General features: G+C 39.9%; 1 protein-coding gene and 1 long non-coding RNA gene across 4 annotated transcripts in view; one reads left to right on the forward strand and one right to left on the reverse strand.

Moving 5' to 3' along the window:
* LOC308075092 (protein kinase C alpha type-like) overlaps positions 1-16,608 on the reverse strand; it is a 184,179-nt gene extending 167,571 nt beyond the window's left edge. For all 3 annotated transcript variants that reach the window (XR_013932157.1, XM_080414714.1, XM_080414713.1), the window contains exons 1-3: positions 16,451-16,608; positions 16,172-16,337; positions 13,615-13,646 (exon numbers count right to left, since the gene is read on the reverse strand). Coding sequence is in view for 2 of the 3 variants with exons in the window: in XM_080414714.1 (XP_080270840.1) it covers positions 13,615-13,646; positions 16,172-16,335 (196 nt within the window). In the remaining variant the exon portion in view is untranslated. The remainder of the gene's footprint in view (positions 1-13,614; positions 13,647-16,171; positions 16,338-16,450) is intronic.
* A 62-nt stretch (positions 16,609-16,670) lies between these two features.
* On the forward strand, positions 16,671-19,259 carry LOC308075798. Its single transcript, XR_013932220.1, has 3 exons — positions 16,671-16,771; positions 17,520-17,592; positions 18,895-19,259. It is a non-coding gene; the product is annotated as an uncharacterized lncRNA (long non-coding RNA).
* The last annotated feature ends 32 nt before the right edge of the window (positions 19,260-19,291 follow it).

The raw sequence follows: 19,291 nt of genomic DNA on the forward strand, positions 1-19,291 counted from the left end.
GCGGCTATAGATCCACCATGGCACATTATGGAGAGCCATCATTGGATGCTAAATCCTGAGAGCGCCGACTAAGGCATACTGATCTCTGGGGACCTTTGAAGATCACCCGTCATCAACATAATGGAGCATAGGGGAGAATAGAGACAGAGAACGGCTCAAATTAAAAAATGCATTTTTAATTCCCGGCGGTCAGCCTGGGTCCATGTTAAATAAATGGCATGAAAGAAAATGAAAGCGAAAGGATGGAGCATAACAATCAGTCCAGGGTCCTGCTTTGCATGCAAACAGATGCAGGGACTTGTGACATACATTTTTGTCTGGCTGTCACAGCATGGAAGAGCACAGAGGAAGGATGCTTCCTATGGTGCTTGCCGCTTACAATCAGTTAGAGCTAAGTCCTGCTAAGCATGTACTGTCCGGCAAAATCACAGGGCAGCAGGGGGTTCCATTTTCACTAAAAAGGGCTGGAAGATTTGTGCGTGATTTTTCCATTGATGTAAAAATCAAATCAAAAGCCATGGACTTATTCTTCATCGTCTAAATGTGTGACTTAAAAAAAAGAGGTTAAATATGAGTCATTAGAGGTCAGTGGCAATAAAAGTCCAACTGCAGTAACAACTGGAGAGAAACAATGGATGTGTAGAGATAAGAAGAGTGACATCTTTTCAAGCGCATACTCAGCCAATGTCAATGTGACAGATTTGGCCTTGCACGGCGTCCTGATAGTGCAGGAGAAAAGTTCCTGTCCAGCAGTGACCACCACTGTGGAGAGTGAAGACTAGGGTTTGAATCCTCCACGTTGCCTCTGGCTTGGCCAGGCACTCCGGTGAACACAACTGGCCGTGTTTGGAACTGGGATGGGATAGTGTGTTCCTCTGTATGTGTCAGGTGAAAAGAAGTGACTGTAGACTTTAGATGGAGAGGATTGGCAAAACAACTAAATTGGGTGAAGAAATTGAGAGTCAAGTCCCCTGATCATGTGTTGGTTCGCCACGCCATACAGTATAGCATGCTTTGGTTCGCCAAGCCATAACTACTGATCATACAGTATGCTTTGTGTCACCATGCCATAACTGTGTGCTGTCAACCAGATTCTGTTATGACTTGCCTGCCACCTGCCAAGCTGTTTCCTCTCACTGGAGCTCAAGGTTGCCAAGCAAACACAGAACAGACACAGAGTGCTTCTGCCCGTGTGCACAGATTTCTCTTTCCCATGCTGTCCACATTAGTATGTCTTTGGTAAACGGCATTCTATCCAGCAAAGGTTGTTCACTTTACTGCCACACCAGCCAACCCCTGTAATTGACTTCTCAGCTCTGTCAGCAGGTCCACTGGGGTGCCCTGTAGTGGTCGCCTTGATCAGGGGCACCCCAAAGATGGCTTTTGAAGAAGGGCAATGCATTCACTAATTGATTCTCCGGGTATTCGACCTAATGATGTTTACACAACAGGGCCAAGCATGGCTAACACTAACCATCTGTATTTGGCTAACACTAACCATCACTGTATTTACTCGAAGTACTTTACACTGGCTTTCCACAAAAATCACTATGTTATTTCCTGATTACGTCATTACTGACATTTAACTAAGCTGGCCTGGGTTAGTGTTAACCTGGGCCTGCAGTGGAAAGGTTGCATTACAATGATGTGATACAATTGCTCTTTAAAAAATCCAGAATTCAAAATACATTATATTGTAGCTCACACTGTGAGCATCATGCATGAAAACAAAGGTTTTTTAAACAAGAGCTAAATATCTGCAAATTAAACTTAAAAATGCATGACAGTTTCCCTACTCGTGCTTTCCAAATGACACAGAGAGAGAAAATAGATCATGACGTTCCAAGTGACATTGGGAGGGACATTTATATACCTGGCATTTCTTAGCCAGTCCCTTCCTGTGCACAATCCCCCAAATCAAGTCATGCTGTGGAAGTGGTTTGGGCTAAATCATGACAGCATGCAATCAGAAACGGAACAGGGGTTTATTATCTCATGCCACGCAGGTGTCAGATAATTCATTCTGATCCATGCAGGAATTCTCCTGCGCAAAGAGACAAGGCGATTTGCATTAATGTGTTGTTCAGTAAAACGAACTAATTCAGATGCGGGGCAAGAAACACTGCTGCATGGAAAAGAAAATGTGGCGTCCATATTTTGGGCATGTCATAATCTTCACATATAAGCAAAAATAAAACAAGTTCTGCTTGTGGTGAGGCAAACTGTAGGGAAAAAGGTACTGAGGCACGCAGTCTTCAGGTGAAAAAAATAAATAATTGATTGAGCAAGGCAACAGAGGATGACCGACGTTGGGTCTTCAACAGGGTCTGTTCACATATGTTAGACAAACTTCTTTTTTTTCAACATATAGGGATATATTATATAAGTGGTTAATTGTTATCTATTATTATCTTTCGAACATCATTGTGTATTATTTTAAAACCATTAGTCATGTATATTCTCCTTCCATGTGTGCTCTGCATATTACACTACAAGTCAAGATGAATTGCAACAGTTTCCATGCAAATGTATGTAGGACCACATACTGAGGAGGACAACATTGCCTTTCCCCAGATGAGCTTAAGGGATGCAGGCAATAAATAATGCAGACGGTCAAGATGGATTTCTCTCATCTTCACGCAGCTGGACCGAACTGATTGTCAAGAAGCAGGAAGTACAGAGAGCCAGGTTTTCATTCAGTGAAATCCACAGGGAAACCATTATAATACTTCAAGTCAGCTGCAAACTGATCTGCTGGTAACCAGCAACTCCAACTGCATAGACTTCAGCTCTGTGTTTCTCCTGTCAGGTTTGGCGTGAAAACAAAACCACCATCCATCAGCCTTCTTCAGGAAACGTGAGGGTGCCTGGTGATGGCTCAGCCATTTAGTGCACAGACATGGAGACGACACGTGAACCTGAGTTTGAATCCAACTCCCGTCTCTCCTCCATCTGCCCTTGGTTTCCTGTCTCTCTAGTCACTTTCCTAACTGATGAATAAAGCATAGAAATGCACTGGGGGAAAATAATACCACTTTAAAAGAAGAATCATAAGGTGGAACTAAATCTTAATTAAATTGCATGAGAAATCAAATAAAAACATTTGTAAGAGTGAGTACAAATGCTGATGTTGTGTTTTTCAGAACCTGATCAAGGAGCTAGTACGGTAAATACAAGACCATCAGGGATCCAATACATTATCTGTCCTTGTCTAAGAGGCTTGACAAATAGGTCATATCGACTATCTCTGGACACACATGTGTGAGCATACTTACTCACTCACTCTCTCTCATACACAGTACACACACACACACACACACACACACACTCTCCCCCACACACACACCTCCGTTGGGATGCCGCTGCAGCTCCCCCTGTGCCGCTTTCATCTGTGCCACGCCCAGTTCAAACCCCTACATCCTCCATCCATAAAGAAACACACACTCCCAGATCAAAAGCTCTAATCCACCCATACAACTGTGCTAATGGACAGGATTAAGATCAGCTGCACCGACAACTCACTTACAGCGTTGGGCCATGCTGTGGCTGGAACAACACACAGGGCGGAGTATTCTGTATATACACTTTGTCATGTTTGGGACTGTGTTCATCATTTGAGCACAGTAAACTCCTCACTGTTAATATAACTCTGAGAGTGTGCAAACGGAAATAAATGGACCCATACGTTTCCATTTGGTTCCATTTGTATACACCCTGAGTTACAAATGGATAAATGAACACTGAGGATTTTACTGTGTGGGAAACACAAGGAAGGTTTGAATTATCTTCAACTGAAACGGATGTGTGCACTTTTGAACGGGTCTCAACTCATTGAAAAACATAAACATTTACAAATAGGACATATCATATTCAAATACCGAAGCATTTTAAATCTTCATAAAAGTATGGGAATCCTGTCTCAAAAGTAAATCGTTTTTAGAAGACATAAGAAGATACATGCATGAATCATGAACTCACAAACTTACACAGGAAACAAGATGGCGGAAATATGAAGCGGGAATGCGGTATTATGAAAGAATACTGAACATTTACTCATCTTACAATAAATGCACGGAATCTCTGTAGGTAAGTATGTATGTACGTACGTACGTACATACATACGTCTGCTAACCCAGAGGGTAGTAACTTGGGAAAAAAGCCAAATAGTCTTCCAAGGCTAGTAACCTGGTCTAGCTGCAGCTTATGTTCTGCAAGGCATGGCATTGTATGCATTGTATTGTGCATGATGTAATAATATCCACATGCATACTGTACTGTGTGGTACAGTATTGTTTAATGCACTGAATTTTGCTCCAGTGCATGTGCACTAAGTCACAGAGCAGTCTTCCAGCGGTCCAAAGCCACAAACTCTACAGCATGAGAACATAAAGGTTTTCTTGAGTGATCATAAATGACTTAAAAAACAGTAATACATGTATTAATCAAAATAAAATAAGAATAATAAAAAAAACAAAATCAGACCTTAGAGAATAACGCAATTAAAAAAAGAAAAATATGTAAAACTATGTCACTGTCTCTTGAGATATTATTTGATTTGAAAGATGTGAGTTTTGCCAGCTGTAGTTTTTCAGTCTTGAAAATATATACCAAGGGGGAGACAAAAGTAGTCCATGGGGGAGACAAAAGTAGTCTATGACTTCCAATAACCTGGCAACAGAATTATGAACAATCTGGAGCCATGCAAGGATTTGTCTATGGATACAGTTGTCAAGGTGAAACAAGATAAAGTTGTGTTGGAGATAACAAATCTCATTTTCTGTGATCCTTAGTTGGTATCAGCATGTCTAGACAGGCTTTCAAGTTGTCCAATATGAGTCATGTAAGTCCTGACGTTTTGATATACACGGGTAAGGAGACAGATGAATTATCTACAGATGTGTTCACAGCCAATAACAGGGATCTCAGTTGTGTCCAAATGATTACACAGAAAACCTTGTTATTGGTGTGCTTTAGTGTAACCACTTAAGAGCTATATAGTTTGTTGTATGGTAAATAGACAAAATAGCCAATCTACATGCTTTCTTTGCCTAACGTTCATTTATTTTTGCAGAATGTTCATCCAGTTTTCTAGCCTATTATGACATGCCCAGTATAAGGATGCTAGGGTTCATGTGGTTAAGCTAGGCCTGGAACACTGAGTTTCAAAACATAGTGGCCAGATGTGAAGTCTCTGAGCATAATCTCAGTTAATGGTGATACCACTTTGTTTCTGACGCTGTAAGACAATATGGGGCCGATACAAAATTTGTTCCGGGTTGAAAGGGTTAGTTGAGTAGGGATGGAGAAGAGCTGTCAACAACTTTCTTTGGTGTATGTGGATCAACATGCCATACCTTTATAAACTCGGTGGGCTTTTAGAGGTAAGCGGTTTTATTGCCAGGGATTTGCTGGTGCAGCAGCAGAAGTTACTATGCAGGCACTCCCAGACAGGGTATTGACATTGTACCTCTAATCTCTAAGCTTCTCTTACAGGCACTACTGGCGAATCCTGCAAATCACAGCCCTGAATAACATCTATATTGCAATATGAATCCTCAAGAACTACAGTCTGGACACAAGCCCAGAGAGAATGGGGGTGGAGAGCTGGGGGAATTCAATTTCAGTAGACTCATGTCAGGAATCAGGATTGGGACAAGATTTTTTTAAGACTAGTAAAAAGGGGGTTTAACCATTTTTTACAAATTATGTTCTGTAAGGAAGATCAAAGACACAAAATTGTGGCACTGGCTAACCATAATGATTGACTTACGCTGGCTGCTTCTGAATCAAGCATCTCCAAGCTTTTAGCATCATGAGTTGAGAAAACCTCAACCTTTTTTTTAGATGGATTCAAACACCAATGCAGCAAAACAGAAAGTGAGACACGATATGCATGGCTCACGCTTGCATTGTCAGCCCAGGTCTCCTCTCCTTACGTAACCACGGAGTGACTAGAAAGACAGGGTATCATGTAAACGGAACATGAGCACTGTGAGCAGCAGTCTACTTCAGGGGACCAATAAGCAGAACTATACATAGACTAAGATACATTCTGGCTACCAACCCCAACCCCCCCCCTCCCCCCTCCCCTCACACACACACACACACACACACACACCAGGACTGCCCACACCCACAATAATAGAGCCTGACCTTTGGGTCCGATACCGATCCAAATTTTGAAGTCCTAGACCACGATTACAGATATTTTGACTGATTAGTAATAAGGTACAAAATCTTAAAATCACTTTATGATAGATACACATTTTAATCAATTATATTAAACTTCAATATAGAACATTTAACTTTAACTACAATGAACAAGCATACACATAAACTGGTTTTTTTAACGCTTAAGCCCTATTAAAATGTTTCAAGAATACCAAATAGATAATAAAAATAGTTAAATTAGCTGATCTACAATGTCATGCGTCGCATGGCAATGCATTGTGAGCTTGTAGATTATCAAGTTTTTGTCAATTCTTTACACTCATTTTTTTACTTTTCACCTATAATGATAATTATGTCCAATTATAGGGATTGATTACTAATCGATTAATTCATATTTATTTTTTATTTTGATCAATTAAATCGATTAGTTCAATTAACTGTTGCACCCTGACACGTCGACACTTACTTCAGTGGACAATACGTTATTTAATTTTTTTAATGTAAGATTATTTTGGGGGGTATTTACGTTTTACTTTGATACTACGCGTAGGCCTGTCACAATTATTACATAATCGTCTAATCGCAATTATTTGAGATAATCGCAATTGTTTTTGCATTATCGTTTCCATGTTGAATTTTTTTCACAAATTTAAAAAAAGTTGAAATAGCAGATCTACAAGCTTACAACGCGTTTTACATGTATACAATTATTAAATATGTCAATAATTTCTTATTATATTTCAGTTATTTGTCATATCAAAGGCTTCATATGTTCCAATGTTCAATGTCAAACACACAATTAAATCGTTAATCGCAATTATTTGAGTGACAATTAATCGTCAACTTAAATTTGTAATCGTACGCAATCTCAGAGACAGGAAAGGTGGGACAAAGAAGGGGGATAACATGCATTAAAGTGTCTTGGATTGGTTTCAAACTGGGGTCAGCTGCAAGACTGAAAGTCTATAGTCTTATATAGGGCTCTCTGACATTGTGATATTTTTGATATGTGACATACAGTAGCCATACTATGAAGTACATGTATACATTTGCAAGAAAGACAGAAACAGTGCAGATAAGCGAGTGGTCCTTGGACATCTACCCTTTTTTAATGGACCAGTGAATGAAACCAAACCAGGGAGAGACAGACAAAGAGGTAGCGCGCTTCACAGACAGCGATAGAGATAAAGAGACATGGACACAAAGAGAACAAAATGAGATGGGGATAAAGACGCTAATAGAGAGCTAAAAGATATGAGAGAGAGAAAAGAGCAACAGAATCGGTGACAGGAGATAGCAGGGTGAGGCAGCTGGGTGGTCAGTCTACATTTCAAAAGCTCTGACAGTGGCTGAGTTGATGGTCTGAATACCATGCATTAAGGTGAACCCTCAGGGAATGTGTTTGGTATTCTAGGCCTTCCGATAGTCCTTGGACCATGGATGCTAAGGCCTGCCTGTGTCTGTCAGGGCTGTCAGGAATGCGGTCAGCATGGCTCAATGTTTTCTTTTCTTTTTTTGTTCAATGGAAGGCCCAAGAATTTTCAGTTTCAGCAATGCTTGTGGTATCTACCTGCAAATTCCATGAAAACAAAAATTGTGTTTTCATGGCAATAATATGGTAGTCAATAGCTGCCGATTGAATTCTGCCATACATAACATAGTCAGGACTGACAGGCCAGATAGGATATTACATAAACAGGCAGAGCACAGTCTGTAGCTTACAGGTCAGGCACAGTGTTCATGACCTAAATTTTTAACAATTAAAACAAACACTCAAACAAACAAAGGAAAGAAAAAAAAATGCTTAAGAAAGGTAGGTGAAACCTGATGAAGCTACCGTTTCATGTTAATATTGCTGCATCAATTACAGGTCCAGGAGTGGATTTTATATGAAAAGCGTTCTCCTAGATAGAGTACACAAACACAGTACAAGCGAGTTCTAACAAACACCAAAAACTTAATAGGCAGAGACGAGGACAGAACAGTTCCCTTTACAACTTTGAATTTTGTATCCAAATTACGTGATATGGTTTGTCAACACTAAAATCTGACCTCACTTGTCACTTCACCTTGTAAACATTTGCATTCCTGAAGCTGTGTCATCACTTATCAGTAAACGGCATTATGCATGTTTATGTGTCATCTCATATAGATAACAAGACAAAACAGCAGAGGAAAAGTTTTACGCCACTGCCATTACTATTAATAGCTTTATCAGATTAATTTGACAGCAGACATCTGGTCTTGCTTATATCATCCATTCTTCCATTTCAATAAATTACTACTGTATACCAACCTCTTGCTAGTTTTAAGGTGTTACACATCATGAGCTTGTATGTTAACATGTTGATGTTCTGGCATTTGTAATATTCAATTAATCTAGGATGCACTTACACCTAGATTTCACATGGGTTACCTCTGTCACAAATACAATTCAAAACACTCTGAATGCCTTTAATGACAGGTGTGAAAAGTGCAAATAGAAGGGAGACACAGACCATCAAGAGCAAGAAATAATAATAAACCGATAAGCAACTAGAGCAATTTACTATAGGCGGGGGCGTACGACATTAGCAGAGTTTACCTTTCCATAGACTGTCAACAGTGTCATTATTGAGATACCACCATAGTGGATATGCAGCAGGGTGCGGTGAGTGCTGTCAAAACAGCAAACACTCCACGGTCATCCTAGACCACATGTGCATCAATAATAGCGGTTGGCGTTGGATAATCGGTTTATTGACTTGGCGCTTCTTGCATGTTCTCAATGTAGGAGTCTGTAATAGCCTGGCCTGCTGCCGTCTGTGAGGATGATGTTTCACATTAGAAGAGAGAGAGCAGTCATGTTGTTTGTTATTATTCTACATGTGTCCAGCTAAAAAAGGCAAAGGTTTTTGATGACCCAACGAACAACAGAGTTCCTAACAACATCCACTAGTCATCACAATATTCATGATATGCCACAGGTTCTTCTCCTGCCAAATCACCTTAGTATATCAAAGGTCAGTCCTACTGTATAAGTCCATGTGCTTAATGTTCTGGATGAGCAATGTCCGCTCCTCACAGCAAAATATGGAGCGTTTATTTAACTCTAACTGTCATAGTTAAATGAAGACTGGATTCTACTGTGCACTTTCCTAAGTCTTGGAAAGTTGCCTTCACATAACCCACATTGTAAGGCTCGGTTACAATTCACTTCCATGTCAACTCTGACTGGGGTCTAGCTCATACTTTCTGTAGTGACAATGTCTTCTGAAGTGATTTTTTTCATATGACATTCACAAAAAGCGAGAGATTGGGGAAAGGAAGAGAGATGGAAAATGTTCCTGTCAAATAAAAAAATTGCCAAAGAAGAACCAGTTCAAATATCAATTGTAGCCTTTTTTTCCCCTAAACAATGTCCTTTCTACATTCTTCAATTCACATAAATTTCCTCCTCCAGTGCGCAGTCCTCTCACTTTCTTAGATGCCATTAAATAAATTGGATGTGGTGCATATACAATACGAGAGATGCACTTCAGAAGCCTCGCCTCCCACGCATTAAACTGGGGAGTCCTTTTCAAAGCCAGCAGTTTAATGGATTATATTCATATTGATTCATTCTTCATTACATTTGTGTGGAAGCCAAGAAAACACTGCATTAAATGGAGCATTTAAAAGTGGACCTTTAAATGATCATTTATTCATTCTATCCATCTTATTTGGCATAATATCAACTTTTCTTTCTTTATCAATTTATATTACTCTAATATCTTATTATCAATGATCTTCTATTTCATGCTTGTTAAATGAATGTTCTTGATTTGACAACATTGTTTCATGAGAAATGCAGTTCGCTGGGCCCATTCAAAACAGCCCTAAAAACTCATCTTTCTGGAGGCCTAAAGAGGAGCTAGTACCAGTTTCCCTGTAGACAGACGACCCCCCCCCTCCCCTTTTTTTTTTACATATTTTTTTTATTTTCTAATGCTTTTTTTGTATATAATTTTTTCTTTTCTCATGCCTTTTTTGTACACAGTGGTATATATTTTTTCCTCTGTATTCTTATGTTGATTTTTGAACTGTTTGGTTGCTACTATATATGTCTATGAAATTAATTCAAGGACCCCAACGGAAACAAGCCCGCAAGGACTTTTTTGGCCGGACCTTTTAGACAAAAGCATTATAAATGTAACTGTGTTGTTTTACATTCTTTTGCCTAATAAAAATTTCAATCAATCAAAAATGTTTCAGCCAATGTTGCCTGCCACGTGGGACAGACTGGGTTCTTGATAGAGCAAGATGGTAATCACTTATCTATAGATTGGTGGTGATTAGAGTTCCGTTCATACCATAAGGTTGGAAACTGATTGAAATGGCCAAGGCTGGACAAGTCTAGTCTCCCCTCCTTCCAAAAGTAACGGCTCCCTGAACCATGCACACTAATTTGACTCCTAAATGGCCCCACAAGACTGTACTTGCACAAGTGTGCAGGTCCCTGGGGCAAATATCAGGTGACTAAATGAATGCAAAGCAGGGCAATGTTGAAACAACAAGACTGCTTGGCTAGCCTAAAGTAACTAAAAATAACCTGTATTTGGAACGGGGGTCTGTAGGTAACTGAGTGACACGGGTGCAGATTGCATGGGTGCACTGTACAGCGACAGTTTAACAGTGATTTGAGACACCTGCACAAACGCTGCATGTCAGAGCCTGGAAATAGGAGAACCCTGCTGTAATAGGACTGGCCTCAGGGGGTAGAGATAAGACGCAGGTTCAAAACACAGATACCATTGAGGAAAGGTGGATGCTGATAGGCTTGTCCCGGTTTCAAACTTTGACCTGGCACCAGGCTGAAATCGTATTTACAATCGGTAAGGATCCCTGTTAGGCTGGATTAGGGATTCTGACTGGCCTATAAATTCAAGATCAAGACACTATATTATAAAAATGTAGTCCAAGACTTGTCAGTCTGGTCAAAGTGTCCAACAATAGTCCTATGGACATAAAATACACACACGATGAGATGAGATCTAATTGCCACAGCAGTGAATGACACACTCTATTCCTAGAAAAGCACACACTTATAGGCTTGAAAGTTAAATGTCATTCTAGTTAGGGAAAGGCCACTGTCCAGTTTATCACCTTTCTCTTTTCATTCAGGGCTTGGCAGTCACACACACTCCCCGCACGCCTGTTGCAGAGACCCTCATTTCCAACAAGGTTGGTTTAATAATTGATGGAAAGACAGGTATTTTTTCAGTGGAAACTCTATTTCTTTGAATAGAAAGGCCATTGTGGAAAAGGTGGGTGCAGTCAAGCCTCTGATGCTGTATAATGCAATCCAAATCACATTCTGTCTCTCTCTAACGTTGACGGCCTTTACCACAAGCTTACAGGCATTCATTTTATCATTGGTCTAACTCAGACAGACCAAGTGCAGATGGCTAGGGCTAGTCTATTAATTGTATCTTCATTCTTTAAATCATATTCGTATCTCTCTACTCTTACCTGAACCTATCCTGTGTTTCATCATGCTTACTACTGTTGCTGATATACGACACCTGGATTTCCCCATGGGGATCAATAAAAGGTTTATCTATCGTCTCTAAAAGGCAAGTTGAGATAGTAACGAGGAGAACAAATGAACACAACTCCCTGAGCTACCAAAGGTGGGCGAAGAGGTGGGGTTGGAGAGTGATGACACCAATGTGAAATAATTGGTGTTATTGGCAACCAGTCTGTCATCAATATAAATGTGAAATCATATGTGGCAGTCCTATCTGGTGCACAGAGTGGCAGCCATTTTGTGAGCGGCCTGAATACTACGCCTGTACTCAGAAGAGCGACCACCGACCAGTATTCTGACTGTTTTGTGACAAAGGATTTCCTTCTCTTTTTTTTTATCCCACCATTTTTGTAACCCATTTTTTCACCCAGTGCCAATTGCCTAAGAGGAGCCAATGATCACTGGCTTCCCATCTCACTCACACTCACAGATATTCCGAAGCCTGAGAACAGAGTGTCCCACCTCCATACCAGAACACCAAACAGCGGAGTGAATGTTAAGGTGGCTGTCAGGGAAAGGATCGACATTCATTTATCCATGGGCTGAATATTTTTCTTCACAGGTTTCTTTTTAGGGGAAAATATGCACGAGCGTAATCCAAGTGCACACACTATATAGCCTATAGCAAATTGACAGTATTATATAGCCATCCGGCAATGTGTGTAAGAATTCTAAAGAGGCCTCCATCTCTACTTTTTTCTTTAACTTTTTCTCTCTCTGCCACTCCATCCTTCTATCTCACTCACTCAGGCATTGAGAACAAAAGCCCTAGCTCTCAGGCAAGGATTTATCCTCAGACTCCAGGAAATGTACTGAATTATTGTTCTTAGTGAACATCTCTCTGTGTGTATGTGTATGTGTATGTGTACGTGTATGTGTATGTGTATGTGTATGTGTATGTGTATGTGTATGTGTATGTGTATGTGTATGTCTATGTCTATGTCTATGTCTATGTCTATGTACCAAAAACATATGCAGTCGGTTAATAATTAAATACAAGGAAGAATTTCAATATATTCCAGTGGGTATAACTTATGGTTTTCCAAATAAAGTAATTAATATCATTGTTTATGAAAAAAGATATCCAAGGAAAACATCAGCTCTTTGACATCATCTGCACAGCTACCTGAGCACTCACAGCCAAAAAGTAAAAGCTGGCAAGCACAACACTTTCCACATTAGATGGAGACTTATGCAGTTGTGACGAAGCAGTGGCCTGCTTGCTTACACTCAAATTGGCAGGTTAGGACAAAAGACAATTGTCTTTTGTCCATGTTGTTAGCAATAGCAGGCCGAGTTGGTAAGAGCTGTATGACTGACTCCATTTGCATGCAACTCCCTCTTCCCCTCCCCTTTTCTTCCACTTTGTCTTGAGCTCTGCTATTTATCCTCTACCAGTACTAGAATATGCCATTAATATACTGCGATTTCGCCATCTCTGCAGAATATTCACCAGCAACTTCTTTCACTAAACTAAAGCCTCCCCTATTTGACCATACATTTATGGCCAACATGTGGGGAACCTTGATTGAAGGCTATCTCACTTGGCAATCAGAGGCTTTTATAACAGACAAACTGAATCAGACAACCAAATGCCATACATGTCCTCCTGTGCATGGACTGTATAAACAACAAGCTTGCTGTCCTCCGAAGCACAGAGAGAAAGACAGGCTAAAAGAAAGAAGGAGTCAAAAGTCAAAAGCCTCTGAATGGAAGCATTTCTGTTTCGTAGCCTGTAGTGTGTATGCTTTGCACCCACATCATGTACCCACATCACGCACGCACGCGTGCACGCACGCACGCACGCACGCTCGCACGCACACACGCACACACGTATGTGAGTGTTAAGTGGGCCACAACCATGTCTCTGGGATGTAAATCTTTTATTTTTTTACCTTGGCACTGGAATCCTTGTTTTCCAAATCCCCTGTGAAAACAGAGCAGAAGGAGGGAATAATTATAATAATGATTTTACCTCTCTCTCTCCTTCTCCCTGTGAAGAGAAAATGATTCCACGGTTGAAGCAATGCATTGTGTTGTAGTTTTATAAAAATACAAATCGCTCAGCCCACTCAGGTAGTACCAAAATAAAGGGTTCAAAAGGGAGCTACAGTGTGCAAACTGTTATTTTTCTTTGGTGTTTATACAATACAATTATTGTATGTATGCATGTACACTACAGTATGTATGCATGTATGTATGTATGCATGTAATCTGTTGTTTTACATAACCTTTTACAATTGCCTCTAACTAGTACAGTATCTACAATAGCTGCAGCTCTCTGCTGTGGTCAAATTGAAAAGCAGGCCAGGAGGGAAGTGGTTAAAATGATCACAGATGCAGTGTGCTATGAATCAACTTCTAATTTAGCTTCAAACTACTTTATGAATCCCACTAGGGACAATTAGATTTGAGCAGCTTGAAACACACACACACACACACACACACACACACACACACACACACACACACACACACACACACACACACACACACACACACACACACACACACACACACACACACACACACACACACACACACACCCCCCCCCCCCCACACACACACACACACACACACACACACACACACACACACACACACACACACACACACACACTTAAAATGTAAGTAAATATTTTTTAACACAAATCTTCTCTTCTGGGCAGGGGGGGGGGGGGGGGGGGGTCGGTCCCTGGCACAAATATAATTTCAGATGGGTTTCCGTGGCCAAATACATATAATTTTGGGGGTCCTTTGAAAGGAAAGGTTTGACAATTTGACAATTACTCATTTAGAAGGCATTTGAAGAATCGGCCTCAGGTCTTAATGGGTTAAGCAGCATTCTCAAGTAACAAGGTAAGGTGAAAGAAAAATGCACGTCGGGGTCAGGGATCATATCTATCAACTGAAGGAACAAAGCAAAAATGCATGTTGAGTTGGAAGTTTGTATATCTGATTGAGTTGGAAGTTTGTATATCTGATTGAGTTGGAAGTTTGTATATCTGATTGAGTTGGAAGTTTGTATATCTGATGATGTGTCAACAACAAATCATTTAGTTCCCCCACCAGCATGTGCATGTGAAAGAATGCACATGCACACCCCCCCCCCCCCCCCCCCACACACACACACAGACACACACACACTAAGGAGTGGCATTATCTTGGCCATATACAGGGTTGTCCTGCAGATTTATTATTACTGTAAACCAATGACATTTGAAGAACACATCCCCTTCCTTCCACAGCAGGGGGGGCGGGTTGTTAACATGGGTGCGTCCCTAGCTTCTCCCCTTTCAAACCATGTAGCCTAGTATTAATTCCAATCAAACTTGCATAGTTCTCTTGTTTTGATTTTTAAAGGGGGTTGGACTGCTGCAACGGGCCGTGCCTTAAGTTTGTTATCAATAAAGGCTACTAGGCTACTGTTTAATAGCCACAACATCGGAGAGGACGAGGTTACGACGTTGTTGTAACCCTTATGTCATTATTTCAAGACCAAAGCCATTCATGATTTAAAGCTGCAACAGTTGTCTGCTCTGCAGATTGTGACGCTCACTCATCATCATGTTGTGTGACAACATAAGCACATATTTTGTCCATTTTGGATGGATATTTCGCTTTAGTTTTTCAACATGTTAGAGTGTTGGAGTTATAATAGCAGTTGTCAGTGGTGTAAAGTAACTAAGTACATTTACTCAAGTACTGTACTTAAGTACTTTTTTAAGTATTTTGAGTTTTTTTTTTTACTTCACTGGAGTATGTCCAATTTTCAATACTTTTACTTCTACTCCACTACATCTCTGAGGAAAATATTGTACTTTTACTCCACTACAATTATTTGAAAACTTTAGTTACTAGCTACTTTTTAGATTTACATTTGTGTTACTAAGCATACATAGCCTATAAGATTTGTATACATATAAATGAGACATTCTGCATAATGAGTACTTTTACTTTTGGTACTTTATGTATATTTTGATGCCAATACTTGTACTTTTACTAAAGTAAATTATGAATACCAGACTTTTACTTAACGGAGTATTTCTGCATTGTGGTACTGAAAAAAATAGAGTACTTTTTCCCACCACTGGCAGTTGTTACATCACACACACACACACACACACACACACACACACACACACACACACACACACACACACACACACACACACACACACACACACACACACACACACACACACACACACACACACACACACACACACACACACACACACACACACAGTATTCAACAGGCAGTTTAGACAGAGTAGAAGAGCCTCTATACTCCGCAGTACGGCGGTGTCGCTCTGCCATAAACAACTCCCCTGTGCAACAAGCCTCAACAGGCTCGTAGATTCTAGTTCTTTTTGGCAGGGCGTCACTACTATTACGCTCGCACGTTAAGGAGTACGAATAGAATTCCATTGAAGCTTTAGTACTACTAACCAGATGAAGTCGGTGCAGTGGCTGCAGAACGTCGGCTGCTTGAAGAACCTCGCTATAAATTTATGGTCCTTCACTTCGTGGACGTTCTTTTGCCTCAGAGCGCCTTTCCTGGCGAACCTGTTGGCCATCTCCGAGTCCGACTCGTTGGAGCTTCCATCAGCCATGGCTTAAAAAACAAAACAACAACAAATAAACAAACAAACAAGCAAGCAAAACAAACAAAAACAAGCGTAATTATTGCTCTCTTTTCTTTCCCGTATGTTAAAATCCAACGGGCACCTTTTTTTCCAGAAGCGCAGCCTTGCTGTGTTCAACTAGTTGAAGGAGTGAATCCTGACTTGGTTGTGTAAGTGGAGACAGTGTAGATCTATCTATTCTATGCTGTCTGTCTGCTCCAGTACTTGACTGTAGTGACAGCTCTGCTTCCTCCTTCCACTCTGCAGATCCACAGTGGGAGGTTGGGCTGTGGGACTGGACTGGGAGGGTAGGGCCCCCTAGCCTACAACCAAGGGCTGGTCACACAGCTGGAGGAATTTGGGATGAGACTGACATCGTGTGGACAAACTGCGCACCTGCAACCGAATTTGGGGAGATGGGAAAGTGTGACATAACCTTTGACACTTCCTATTAAGCCCATGTCTATAATGCCTTAAACATAAACATATAATGCCTTATATATATATATATATATATATATATATATATATATATATATATATATATATACAATACATTATAATCTGATAATCTGCTTATAACATTGCATGAGGACTCAATGCTTTCTAGCAATAAACGTGACACATTATTTTAAAAAATCATGTAGACTTAAAATTTCAAATATCATAATACTTTATAATTACTGGTCACTTACAGACTTGTTTCCTTTGGCCAGGATGATAGTGTATGTCATAGCTGTAATCCATTATAATAATTTCACAATGCATTATATGCATTGTTATAATGCCTTTTAGTGTGATTGTATGTCACTATAATGGTCATTGGGTGTTTTAAGTAAAGTAAAGAAACATTAAATATAATATTATGCACCAAAGATTTCTGCCTGCAGCTTCACTAAACTTACTTATTACACTTATAGTGTGTTTTTATACATGCAGTTTTTGCATTTTTATTTCTTTATTGCACTGCTGCTCCCGTTGTAAACTTGTATTCTTTTGCATGGTTCTTATTTAACTTTTAATCTATGCTATATTACCTCTTCCATTAAGGAAAGGTTTCCAAATGCCTGCTGGCTTCTTCCTTTTCTTGCACAATAACTTGTTTTATTTGAATGTATTGTTTCTATTTTGTATTACAATGTGCTAATAAACTAAACTATATCCACTGATAGGTTCTCGCTCGTCATAGAACAACCAAAACCATCAGGAGGATTGTCTCGTCATCAGGTCTAATTTTCTTGTGAGGTGAGTGATCTGTTTTTAACTAAAGTTTTCAAATAATTGTAGTGGGAGTAAAAGAACAATATTTTCCTCTGAGATGTAGTGGTCAAAATTGTACTTAAGTACAGTACTTGAGTAAATGTACTTAGTTACTTTACACCACTGTGTTTACCTTTGGATTAAAATCATCTTGCCATTTCTGGCATTAATCACATTGAAACCAATCATCATCAGACACAAATGAATCTGATGATTCAATCAGTCTACGATGGCACCAACGCACCATCCTCAAATTATCCAATCATTAATCAGTTTGCAATGGCATCCTCAAGTCCATGACAATGACAGAGACAAAACTCGAGATCAGAGGATCCAATCATTTGTTTGATTGGCTTTGTTGAGGCTGGCCAATTCTATCAGGCATTGGGGGAAACCAAAGTGTAGAAGAGAGAGTAACGTCCACGCTTTGATCTCGTCGCAAAGCGGGCTCCGATGGGCTATAGTTCCAAACATTGGAACTATCTCATTGAGATAGACTAGCAATTCCGCATTCCATTCTTACCATGGGAGTCAACGCTTGTGTCATAACTCTCTTTTACGGCTCTGGGGGAAAGCCCAGATATATTCATAAATCATTTGCTTAAGATTGTATTGAATACAATCTTAAGCAAATGATTATGAATATTTTTGCCAATAATGTCATAACTTAAAAAATATATAATAATAACATAAACGTATTTATTTATTTACCTTTATTATTATCCATCCACGCTAATCTGTAATTCCAGGCTTTCTGTCTTGGTAAGTATGGTACAGATTCCCAAAAGTTACATCAAATAACAAGACAGTCTCAAAGCTAGCTATACCTGACCAGACCAAAGTGGTTGAAACTGATTGACACTGTCATCCTTGGAGCCTTGGAACCAGTGGCAGGGGCTAGAAAACAAGTTTTAATATTAGAGATTATTATTAGTGGCATTCTTTGGGGGCGGGTGTGGTGTATTTCCATAGGCTTACTTACTACTGAAGTGAGTAAATAAAGTGCCATTAAAAAAAGAAACCTACAAGTTCCTTTTGGCCTATAGGTGGTGCTAGAGGAAAGGCTATGGGGCCACTAAAATCAGTAGGGGTTGTTTTTTGGGGTAGAGAGGTCGTTTGGGAATCGGATTGTCACCCGGCTGTTTTGCCCCCCAAATTAGACCCCCATTTGAAAACCTTTTTTTCCAGGGAGGGACCCATGTAAGAGATTTTTTGTTGTTGTTGATTCAGTACAGACATAGTTGCTGTCGGGCAGAAACCTCATATCTCCATATTTCAACTTTTCAGGTCATCATCAGTCAATAGGAGACTCAGCAGGAGACTCTTTGAGACTCTTTGAGTGTCCCACCGGAGACTTCAACAGTCAAACACATTTTTGGCTCAGGAATGCGACAAAAACAAAATAATCTCCATGAATAAACGTGACACATTATTTTAAAAAATCATGTAGACTTAAAATTTCAATGATAGAAAATATTTTTTTTTGTGGGGGTGAACTACACCTTTATCAAGAGCTTGTGTTAATTATATAACTGCAACATTGGATCTATTGGAACACAGGTTCTTTTTTCCATTTCCTGAAAAGTAACAGTTTTGGACAGCTAGATATAGATATATCAAAACTTTTCTTCTGTACTTTGGGACGGTTTGGTAAATTAAGCACACATGCAGTTTTAGACACAGA

This window comes from Gymnoscopelus braueri (assembly GCF_963280865.1).
Source record: "Gymnoscopelus braueri genome assembly, chromosome: 2".
Taxonomy (NCBI): Eukaryota; Metazoa; Chordata; class Actinopteri; order Myctophiformes; family Myctophidae; genus Gymnoscopelus; species Gymnoscopelus braueri.